Below are 12,302 nucleotides of genomic sequence, written 5' to 3' on the forward strand. Positions count from 1 at the left end.
CAGGAGGAGTGAGGGGAAAGGACAAAAACCTGGAAGGAGAAGGTGGAAAGGCAGCGAGAGATTGGAGGGAGAGTGATGGTAATGGCAAGGGCACAGAGGAGGTTAGACAGCAGATGGATGGAGGGAGGGCTGAGAGCGGGGAAAAAGCACCACGGACTCTGTGGATGTTATCACCAGGGAGCCTCTCGACTGCTCCTGTGTATAAGAGTGATGTGGAAAGCGAACAAACAGGCTCGGCTGACACTGCTGCAGCACTTATAACGAGATAAGGTGAATATATGGCAGCGGCAGAGAACCTGCTCGATACATCTGAGGAAATGGAAACAGCACCCCTGGGTGTTTATACTGCAAAACATTTTTTATTTCAACTGACTGTTGAGTATGTACAGGAGAACAATTTGTACATAAATAGGCAATAGTTATAAACATCAGCTGTGTGGCTGGTACAAAATTAAAAAAAGAACATATTGTACATTATCTACAAGTGCCACTTTGGGTTTTTGTACAACATTGTCTCTTGTTGGATTGTCCATAATCCATTCACACATTATCTGAGTTGCACTGCACATGCAATCACAGGGGGTACATAGTACGGATCCATGGAGAATATGTGGCATTTGTACAACAGTGGACTGAGGGGGCAGAAGTAGTTATAAGCCTACGAGAGAGACAGGATTATTGAGCTGCGTATCTCGCTGCTGTGCGATGGCATTTTAAAGTCTAGGGAGGATTATTAGTTGCCGGGTGTTTCCTTAGGTATTGCAGTACACATGGTTTCATCCACCCCCTTTGATGAAGGCCAAATCACAGAGCCTGAAGCAGAAAAACCAACTCTCTCACTCATCAAACTCATAGCCAACAAGCATTAATACTCCAAAGCACGGTCACTGTACTGTAGCAGACGAACGCATGTGTGTGTGTGAATATCAAAATGCTATTGGAAAGGTTAATTTGATCACGTCAGCTGTTGGTTACATCTTGTCTGGTTACCCTCACGGTGAAGACTTTGTACACTATGGCTATATACAGTACAGGATGTACAGTAAGTAAGTGCACTGATCTAACGACGTCAGCCTGTCATTAGTCGAACAGTGCTTGGAACTTTGTTGGCAGAAAAGTCGTTCTTAATACCTTGTAACGGTAAATAAAAAAAAAAAAAAAAAAAGGTTTCCAAACACATTATGTAAGACATTGCTCAGTGAACTGCTGTGACTGCCTCTCTGAACACAGTGTCACTTACAATTACCCTTTTTGATCAAAAGCGCTTTAGAGGCCTGGTAAGGAATGTGTCCGACCCCTAACGAGAAACAAAAATAAATTAATGTAATGTTATACTAGTAGTACTCACATGCACAATCACACAGACCTACACAAAATACAGCAAAACGACACTCAAATGTCACATGTCCTATGAACCACATAAGCAGAAACTGTTTTGCACGGACGCAGTTTCACATAGATATCGCTGCCATGACAGCGGGTGAGTCATCACCAGTAACTCAGGTTTTGGTCCCTGAAATTGAGCAAAAACATTCAAATGAGTAGTGTGGGCTATGTGCAGACAATTCAGTTGATAAAGGGGACTTTCAGATGACTTTCCATATAAGAAATGACTCTTATATACTTTTAATTTTGGGGAAAGGCTCAACAGTCCAGTGAAGAAACAAAAAGATTAGAAAATACTTTGTCAAATGACGGTATCAAAACACTCTGTAGCAATTTTCAACATTTTCAAGTCCACAATCAACTCTCCTCTCAGGCTACTGTTACTATCTTATTTCTGTGCAATATTGCCCTCATGTGTGCTAAGCTGGTACTGAAGGTGAGTTGTGTCAATTACATAACTGGAAAAAAAAAAAAAAAAAAAAAAAAAACTCTTACCTTTTAAAAAAAATTACCTTTTAGAGCTACAAAATCTCAAAGCTCACACATTTATCACAAATATGATATCAGTTCATCCCAACTACAGTCTTGTGAACTTGTACCACAGGTCTAAGGGCGACTTGATACCCATGCCGTTGTGCAAATGTTTCTACAACTGAACAAAATTCAGATGAATAATTCTTGGCAATGGCAATAATCAAACTAGGAGAAGACAACAAATAAAGCTAGAATGTGAGAGATACTTTGGCATTACAATCTAACACTTCCCACCCCGGGTCTGGTGCAGTATACTAATTTATCATGGCCCAGATGGGGAAACTGCTTTAGTGCTGGGAGGATTTATGGGCCAATTAAACAAGTAGTGGGCATTTAAGGTGAATAAATAGTAAGGTAAGGAGTCAATGTACCTTCCTTTTCTTCAGTGTATCAGCAACATTACTTCCAATGGAGCTTGTTAATACAGTAGTTTCAACCACATTCGTCACAGAATGCTTTACCAAATGGTATTGGCAATGCAGTCCTCTGAGACTGAAAAAAAAACCTCTCTGAAGCAAAATGTAATCACAGGTTCCTGTGCAGATTAGGTATGTTCACTGGATTCATTAGGGGTCACCCACCAGAAGAGCATCTATCATCGCACACTGTGTTAAAACAAGGCAGATTAATTCCAGTGCAATACGCAAAGTTAAACTTAAGGAACATGGGTTGAGCAAAAAAAGGAAGAGGGAGCCATAAAAAACGGCTATTTGAGCAGCAGAATCTGTCTGACCTTCTCCAGGGAGAGATGGCTTTCCTTGGGAAATTTACAGCAGTGCAGACAAAGTTATTAACACTATGGCGGGCCAAGGAGGGACGGATTCCAACCTCATACAGTAAATCTGCACGATCACTCACGGACACAGAATAGTTTGTCTGAAAATATGTCAGAGCTCTCGACAACAAACAAGCAGGGGACTGCATTCATTTTCACCACAGGTAATACCAACACCCTGTCCCATAAACCTGAATATGAGAAACCTAACGCTGATCTAATACCGCCCAGACCTGAATGAAACTGCTCAAGGAAAATTCAACCTTTTCCTCACTTCTTGGCTTTCCCCTGTCTCTTTTAAATCAATGATCAGAGTTCTTATTGGCACACAATGATACAGTAATTTCAACAAGACAAACTCGATGTAGCATGGATGCTCGTTATCTCCTCCTTCATTTTCTATTGATTTCACTACTCAGGCGTCTTAGGCGCAGGGGGATTTCCAACATTTAGAAAGTGCAAATTCACAGCTGCATCTCGCTATTTTGAGTAGGTTGGTGAAACAGCCGCTGCAGCAGTCGTTAAACCACTCAAGAAAAAGGAATGATTATGATCATCTGTAATCGAAAGTGGAGGAGACCTAGTTGGCGAGGCTGATCTTAATACTGAAAGAGTTGTTTTTGCTGATGAACGCTTCTCATTGCTCGACTTTTTGTTCTCACAGCGGCACTTAAAGTGCATTACGATCACCCAACGATCACCACAGTTAAGTTACAGGCCGTCACTGTTGCTTCGCTTTTGCTTCATCCAAAAAAAAAAAAAAAAAAAAAAATATCTCCCCACAAGTGCAGAAACAGAAAGCCTTCAAGAGTCAGTGAGTGGAGGTGGCCACAAAGGCATCCGGATGTCCCAGAGAGGGCCGTTGGCACAGAAAACTGATAGAACTCTGGAAAACACCCAAAACATGGCTTTCAGTCCAAAATGTGGCGTTGCTTGACAGAAGCTGAGGATGGTTGGTGCTGCCTTGTTGTCGCCTCTTTGACATGAAGACAGCAGGCCTGCATTGAGTTCCCTCTGAACTGCAGTGAAGGGGCTCTTGTGATTGTGGCAGTAACAGCACAGAGACACTGGGGGGCGCCCTGAGGCATTCAGCCCCTCCAAAAGTCCACAGAGCACCTCCGTCCGCTCTCTCTCTCTTCCTGCAAACACGCGTTTCGACACCTGTAAAGTCTCTGATTGGCTCGGTTCCCTCTCCTCTCCTCTCCTCTCCTCTCTCTGTCCTTGCAGATTCATCTGTCCGTGCGGTGGAGTGTTTTTCCTTCACAGGGTGGCCAGGATGCGTGAGAAGGAGATGATGACGGACAGGGTGGTCTGGCCAACCCCGAACACCAGTGCCTCCAGGGGGGCCATGTCCTTCGCCGCCACGCGGTAGACCCCGGCTACGGCCGCGCCTGGGAGGAGAAAAACACACACATCATGAGCATGAACACACAGCGAGTAAACAGATGGGCGAGGATACAAACACGCCTGTCCGTCAGGGCCTGTCAACATTTACCCCACACTGTCTGTTTACAATAATGACACCAAAGGACAAACACATCTCTCCTTCCTCGTCTTTTCTGCGTATCTGCGCATCTCCCAGCAGGAAGTCGAGCGTTTCCCACAAAAGCCAATAATGTTCTGTGTGTGCATATTTAAAAAGGCGGCACCGTTAAAAGATGAGCAGTATTCATCTGTGGTTCCACACAGCTAGTGGGGGGTGTTATTGAATGTCTGCCCACATACTGTGTTGACTCGACACTCTTCCTATGAGAATTTGTCACGCTTATCCTCACAATATGCCGCTTGGAGCATCGCCATGGAAACAGACAGCAACAGAGCATCGCAAGGAAACTTTTTTTTTTTTTTTTTTTTTGCTTCCAAATCTATAATCTCGGGATCGAAAGCGAGTGGCCTAATTTTGGTCCCTGCATACTTAATAGGGCTTGGTTGTAAATGTTGAGGCCTCACCTCTCCCTCACGTCTGCCCGGCTGAGGCCAAGCAGCGAGTTTCGGGCCAATCTAGTCTTCACATGGTGGGGGGTGCACACAGTCAATAGTCTGCTCTCCCCGCTTGCTACACATTAATAATAAAGTGTCTTTCTATTTTGGGGCTGGCTTGCATCCGCGATTGAGAGTGATTCATTCAGCATGTCCTCAAGAGCTCCTGTCATACACTGAGAGAGATTTAGGTCTATTTACAAACCCTCTGACCGCACTCTGTTGTTACAGGGACTCCGCTGGAACAAACAGAAAATAATAGGAAAATTCAAACAAATTGTGAGAATTTTTTCTTGTGTACGTGATTGTATGCAATTTTGTGTATATTTGCATTTATTCTGGATAGAAATGTATTTTAGTTTTAGAGGTAAATGATGCAAAACTGCAAAAGGTCAATCAAAATGAGGCCTGGTTAGACTTGAACTTGAAATACATTTCATGACTGATAGATTATCTGCTTATTCCACAATTTTTTTTCAGCTGAGACTAAAGATACTCTCTTCAGCTCATAACCAGTGTTGAATTGGAAACCCTATGTCTTTGTAACCTAATACAGCATTAAATGTTTATGAAGTGGGGGAAACAAATTGGATTGTAAGAGTTTGAGAGTCATACATCTGGATTTTTTTTTTTTTTTTTTTTTTTTCATTTATTGGACAGCGAAAATGCAGTCAAACATAGTTACAGGCTTGCAGCTGATGTGATGCATATAGAGTTTATAGCTAGTGCTAATTCTCAACTCCAGTCCCCGGTTGGGCTCTTCCACAACATTGGAGTACAATACAAAATATACAAAGCATACAATTCAACAATCTAATATTGCATTATATAACATAAAACTCTCACCCACTCACAACATTGCAGTACAATATAAAATATACATCAATTAAAAACGCCATACCATACAATTCTATGATTCAAAATTCTAATATTGCATTTATATGATATAGGTCTCACTCTCCTACACAACGTGCACACGATTTATTTTTAGGGTTGCACTACCGCCCTCCGCCCAGTGGAATTCTTCTAGAAAGTACGAGACGCCTGTTCGTCCCTTGTTTGCGTCAAAAGATGCAGTAAAGTCCAGAAATTCCTCCTCCGTGGATCTCATGTTTTTTGCATGGACCTTGGTGGTTAAAAACTATCTGTGTGACCTGCAGTGTCTGGATGGAGATGTTTCACGGGTCAAATGTTTTAAGGTTAACTGTCACTTTAAGTTACAGTTGTTTATTTTGCATTACTGTGTCTTGTTTTGTTGTCTGTTTTTTTTTTTTTTCTTTTCAGGCATTTTTCCTTTCTCTCCCTTTCTCAGATAAAAAAGACACAAATAGTGGTATACATTAAGAATAAAAAAATAATAATAATAGATGCTCAGAGAGTATTAACAGGGAGCAGGTAGATAAATGTTACCCTGTGTGCAGCTAGACACTGACTTAAGGGCATAGAAATACAGATGGGGATAATACCGGCTGTAACTCCCTTCACTAAACAAAACGGCTGAACACGGAAATGGCAGGACCTTTCATCTTTCTCTTCCTTTCTCTCTCCCTCCTCCTTTGTCTCTCTGTGTCAAATCCTTTCTTCCTCTGGTTGACAGGAGTTGACACACAAAGTCCCCACATCCTGCTCTCTTTCTCTCCCCCTCTCTCTCTCTCTCTCTCTCTTTCAGTCACCTCCCATCTTCTTCTGGTTGAGCGGGTGTGAACCCTGTGAGGTCAGTCTAAAAAAAGAAAACACACTGCAAAACGGGTACAAAAAAAAACAAAAAAAAAAAACAAAAAGGGAGCAAGCAGACTTACTGGTGATGACCCCTCCAGAGAGGGAGGCCAGGAAACCCACACTGACCAGCACCAGGGTGATGAGGCGGCCCCTCTTGTGGCGCTGCAGCATGACTAACATGAGCAGCCCCACCGCCCCGTGGACAAAGAGCGAGGAGAAGAGACACCACAGGAACACCCAGTACCACATCTCTGACAGGGGGGGAGAGAGAGGAAACACAGAGAATGCAGACAGGTGGATCAGATACGGCCTGAAGCAAGTGCAATTTTGAAAGAAAAAAATTCAAAAGAGGGCTGCAGAATGTCAGTGTCTTTCAAGAGTGTCTGACTGAACAGATGGGTGATTCGACAGCACAGATTCAATATGTGAAAAAAAAAACAACAACCTGTAAGCAGTATACAGTAAATTACACCACACACTGGTAGGTGGCTAAACACGACTGAGATAGGACAGGGTGAAAATGATTGATCCTCACAGATTATTGCAGCAGGAAACGAAGAAGGTACACTGTCCTTGTCATGGTCAGAAAAAAACTCCCCACTATGTTGACCACTGGCAGATTTACTGAAGCCGTTTACAGATTTACAAATTACAGTCCTTGGTTCAGAGCGTACAGCAGCTACAGATCAGGACAGAGAGAGAGAGAGATGGGAGTTGCACACCTCACCTCTGCAAGGCCGGGAGGATTTCAATCTAGCACAGACACAAGCTAAGTTAGGGCTCATCAAGGAGGCAGCCGTGCATGGTAATGGACCTGAGGTGAGATGTATAACACCGCTTGCAGTGAAATTTTTGTCTGGAGCACAGAGGAGCCAGAGATTAGCCTGTTAAATGGAGTATCTTGCGCAAAACAATGCACCTTACATGAGCCTTTTGTTGGAGTGTGAGTGCACAGATAAACAATTCAGCATTTCTAAATCTGTCCTCACACGCTTACCCTGCTCTTTAGAGTAATACGGGGAAAAAATGCTTAAGTTGTTCAATTAAACCCAAAAGCGACAAATTATGCACAACTGTTATCTCTGAAAATACCATTCATGCATCCCTGCAGGGCGTAGACAGCTCTGCCTTAATAACTGCTTTGTGGCATATATAAAAAATAAATAAATAAAACAAAACAAAACAAACAAAAAAAAAAAAAAACAGTAAACAGCTTTACAGAGGAGCAAGGACCAAATCGGAGGTCAGGCTGCAGAGAGAGCTCCATTCAAGCTCTCCCTCCTCATCCCTCGCTCCCTCTTTTGGTGGGCCACCAGCTCTCACAGACGGGCTTTGCATAAAGAGCCCTGGGCCTCATCGCACTTTCCAGCGAGGAGCCTCTCTCGGCCCCACTGGCACAGCAGGAGCAAGGAAAAGCCAGTTGGCCGAGAGATTATTCTAGAAGAAAAGAGATGGAGTGGGAACGTCGAGGGATAAGAATGACCATTAACCAGCGAGAAGCAGAGGAATGCCTCCGAATGTTTTGTTTGGATGCCGGGACATAAACAGGAAATGTTGTTGTGCGATGGAAATATCTGAAGCCCCGTTCTTCTCTAAAGTTTTTTTTTTTTTTTTTTTTCCAGCACAAGCTGAGCCCATGGGGAGCTCTTTAACATAACCGTTTAACCTCGTTGTTGCACACTCTACTGGCTGCCCACACTCCAGTATCGATCCAGCCATCAGCTGTCAGGCCAGGCAGAGAGAGACGTGACAGCACGGTGACACAACGGCCCTTTGTTCTGCCCGACTGGCCGCTACGACGCCCAGTGAGGTCACACGGTTCCATCCGCCACTACGGCCATCACCCGTCCAGCAGAGACCGAGAGAGAGAGAGAGGGAGATGTCTCACACGGGACAGGGACGGGGTAAAAGAGAAACAGAGGCAGAGAGGGAGATGGGCGAGGGGGGTGGGGGGTGGACGGCATCCCAGCCAGCTCCATTAGGATTCCACACCGGGTCTGAGTTTCACAGGCCGGGTATCTGTCACCCAACTTAAGCCTGGATGGATTTACAGAATGCCCTCCATAGGTGGTAGCAGGGGCGCGGGAGGACACGTCCCACAGACCCCCACCTCTGTCGTATCCCATGACCACTTTGACTGGCACTACGCCCTAAACAACATGTGGCGAGGGTCCTAAATGAACACCTATCAAGCACCGAATGCCTCTCATATTTGTCTTTGGTGGATGAATCAATGAGAAGTGTCACCTGCCACGATGGCTGGTGACTTTCTGAGGTTCCTTCATGATGAATTACTGACCTGACAAATTGTGTGAGAGGGTGATCAGGCTTCAAATGATCACACAGTATGTAATTCTAGACATGAAATTAGGAATGCACTGTGCTGATACCAGGCTAAAATGAAGTATCAGTATTGCAGACTTAACCCAAGATTGATATTTCTGACATGTCTGGCATGAAGTCCTCATTTTCTGCATTTTTGACACAAAGAATGGTTTTATATCAGTTCTTTTGTCCACTGACCTCAAACTAATGGCTCAAGCCTACACTATTGAGAAATGGATCGATCAATACAGTAAGTTTTGTACTGAGTATCAGCACTGAAAAAGTGTTATCAGAGCATCCCCATATGAAATAGCGACGAGGATGGTGTAGGTGATGTGAAAAAGTAATATTGATTATTTAAGATGTTGAAAATGACTCTTGGTAGGTACTTTTTTGGGCGATGAGACAGCAGAAAAAACAAGCATATGCATGTTCTGACACCTTTGCACATATGTACTGTATGAGTGTGTGTGGGTGTGTGTGAACACGATCACATTTCAGAAATAGGACCGAGGGTGAGAGAAGTCTGTAGCTCAAGTGCTGTGTCATGTTCAGAGATACTACCGAGCACAGGCCCACAGTCAAGAGCACAGCATTAATTTCTGCTAATCCCCTGCCACGGACCCGAGTCTTTGACAGCACGGCAGCTTTAGGGCCCGCGTGTCAACATGAACCACAAAAAATGGAGCAGGGAATTATGTTTCTGGTCCTGTGATAAGAGGTCAAAGTTTTAACACAACCACACAGGCTGCTGCAGAACAAAAACAGTCAAAAGGAGCAAGGCCACAAAGTCCCAAAGCACCGCACCGGAGAGAGGAGGACCGGCAGGGGTGCTGAGCTGGTGAAGCTCGGCCTTCACCCCTCAGGAGGGAAAATTGATGGTCCTCTTCCAAACATGGAGGGCACAGAGAAAGAGAGGAAGGATATGGCTGGCTAGCAGCAAAACCAGTGATGCTGTCTTGTATTAAACCCCCAGGAAATGAAGATTCTGCACCATGCCAGGTGCAGCAAATATGAGGTGAATCTTCTTTAAAGTTACCAGTGAGAGCATGCCCCTACAAGCATGTCTGTATGTGTGTGTGTGACATGATGTTAAAGCCAGCACTCTGAAAGTGAAGTAAGCCTGAGAGGACGCTACAAAAATAGATCTCTGACAAGTCAAAGTTACAACAATGAAGCCCAGTAGTTTGAAGGCAAAGTTTGAAGATGTATGTGTTTTTTTTTTTAAATATCTGACCTACAAGAAATGCAGAGCGTGCAAATATAGCTGTGGTAGCGTACTGTGTTCAGGACAGCACAGCATGTTTCTGACTATCTCCTCCTATGTGCAAACATCTTGTTCTTGTGGTTTGCTGAGAAATTGAACTTGCGGAAATGAGAAGTGAAACACAAACAGGAAATCCATTTGTTTAAAGCAACCCTGTGGGGCCTGAAAGAAAAAGGGGCTGAGGGCTGTTGTTTCTTAAAAATCTGCTTCAGGGATCTACTGCTCATGTTGATCGAGGCTCACATCACTGTCCACTGACCCTATCCAATATCTCAGGAGGTCATTTTTCACCTGGCTGCTGAACTGTGAGGTTGAGAGGATCGGATGGCAGTTTTGTGCGCCCTGCCAACGTCCCTGTGTCAACTCAAACTCTTTTCTTTTTTCGCTTCTGCAACTCTGCTTCCGCAAACTTCTACATGTGCATCAGCTTCCTGCTGCTGACTCAGCACCATTAACTACCTCTTGTGTCTTTTTTTTTTTTTTTTTTTTTTTTTTTTTTTTTTGCTTGATGTGTTTCTCAACACAGGATGTCAGCTCCATTTCATAAAATGGCTCTGTGCCATGTCAGCTATGTTCCTCTTCACTTTGCAGGGAGGAATTAAAGACAAGTAGTTCTTTATCTTTTGTTTATACAACACACCAATCCCTGTTGTTCTAACTGCGTTAATATCTCTCAGCATTTCCAACCATTTGGTAGCAACAGCATGAAAATGACTCAAAAAAAATGTTGTGACAAGTTCTTAATGAGGAAAAAGTATGGCCTGCTTGTTGAGCAATCACCTTAACACCCTGTTTTCTGCAGCAAGAGCTGACACTCGCTATCAGTGCATCATTAAATATGTTCCAACAGCATTTTTGTGATGGGACTTTCTATAATAACCATTAGAGAAGCACAAGCACACCCATAATCAGCAGGTCTCCAGCTGTACCTCCATATTCACATCACTACCTCCAGAGTCTGGACCATCCCAGACAAGATGCCCTGTCCCAAAGGTGAGGATGATGCCTCAAACTGCCCTGCGAGACAAAGGAAGGGGGGCAAGAAGGGGAGGATGGTGACGGCTATGACTGGAACAGATATGACAACACTTCTATTTACTACACAGCCTTCATCGCACAGGAAAGATTAATTAGCTGCATGTTATGATGTTATTCATGTCGTCCACTGACTCCGCACGCATGGTCAGAGGCGTGGCATTTTTGTTGTGGCCCAGCATCACATTCTCCTACAATAATTCACAAGTGGAGGGAGGCTGAGGTGATACGGATGCCTGTTGTCCTTTACCGATAACACCTTAGGGTTTGGGGGGGGGGGTGTAATATCCCGGTTATTCTCCTTTAAAATGGACGCGCAGAGCTGCCCCACAGACACCGTTACGGGCGATAGGCTACAACTCTACCGTAGATGCTGATGATGACTTCTGGTGAAACACATGAAAACAGTAGCATACCGGCAGCAACGAGCACCCCCGTTATTCTGCATACCTGTGAAGTGCTGCAGCGTTGTGCCTTGCACCCAAAGGCTCAGCACTTGCTGCACCGATAGATTAATAGAATAATCCCTGTTCGTGTTCATGTTTCTGCCGCCGCTGCCGCCGCCGCCGCCGCTGCCCGGGTTCGCACCCCTCTTTATCAGATAGCTGTACGTGGCTTTAGACGAAGACATGGAGGAGACCGGGGTGGCATGTGAGGCGAGGCGGCTTCTCCCCGGCGCGGCTCGCCTCTACCGGTGCCTCTGCTTCGGCTTGACGTCCGTCTCCGCTCCGGGAAGGGAAGGGCCACCGGCTGGTCGGTTCATCCTCGGTGGTGTCGGCGGCTGTGAGGAGGCCATGATGGGGATGGCAGCGGGATCGCGGCGCGCACGGTCGTCCTACATCGGCCAACCTCGCTACATAACCCTTAAAGGGCCCGTCGCCTGCTTTCTAAACGGAAGAGTTTACAGTTTACAGAGACGAGCTGTCCCACTGAATCCTGCCGCTACCGTAGCCGCTTATGAATGGGAGACAAAAGATATGATCAGGCGGTGGCGTTTGCGCAGAAAATGTGCGTAATCATTTGGGCACTGTCCGGCATAAAAACTGTTAAACGACAACACAGTCGCTATGTACATTATGATTTGATAAAACTAAAGCGAAACGCAATTTGTGATTCAAAAAAAAAAAAAAAAAAAGACAACTGTTGAGGAAATCGCTCATTTTATAAAGAATAACCGAGATATTTTTGTTGTTGTTTTCCGCCAAGCAAAATAGTTCTTGACCAGCAGCCAAACAACGTGGTTGCTAAGCGACGCCTAAGTGTAGAATCTCAGGCGGCGCA

At 44.7% G+C, this 12,302-nt stretch overlaps 1 protein-coding gene across 1 annotated transcript; it reads right to left on the reverse strand.

Moving 5' to 3' along the window:
- Positions 1-337: 337 nt before the first annotated feature.
- Positions 338-12,027, reverse strand: tmem170b (transmembrane protein 170B). Its single transcript, XM_030064162.1, has 3 exons — positions 11,472-12,027; positions 6,475-6,645; positions 338-4,086 (listed from the first exon to the last, which is right to left on the reverse strand). The coding sequence occupies exons 1-3, from the start codon at positions 11,650-11,652 to the stop codon at positions 3,956-3,958; spliced, it is 483 nt and encodes a 160-aa protein (XP_029920022.1). The 5' UTR covers positions 11,653-12,027; the 3' UTR covers positions 338-3,955.
- Between the last annotated feature and the right edge of the window lie 275 nt (positions 12,028-12,302).

The sequence above is a fragment of the Myripristis murdjan genome, chromosome 11 (assembly GCF_902150065.1).
Source record: "Myripristis murdjan chromosome 11, fMyrMur1.1, whole genome shotgun sequence".
Classification (NCBI taxonomy): Eukaryota; Metazoa; Chordata; class Actinopteri; order Holocentriformes; family Holocentridae; genus Myripristis; species Myripristis murdjan.

What these genes read in the sequence shown, in the direction of transcription:
- tmem170b (XM_030064162.1), bottom strand. Translation starts at nt 11,652, where the DNA reads ATGTCTTCGTCTAAAGCCACGTACAGCTATCTGATAAAGAGGGGTGCG. An exon ending in AACGCTGCAGCACTTCACAG is followed by an intron (nt 6,646 to 11,471) that starts GTATGCAGAATA and finishes CCCCCCTGTCAG; the next exon opens with AGATGTGGTACTGGGTGTTC. An exon ending in CTCTGGAGGGGTCATCACCA is followed by an intron (nt 4,087 to 6,474) that starts GTAAGTCTGCTT and finishes TTCTCCTCCCAG; the next exon opens with GCGCGGCCGTAGCCGGGGTC.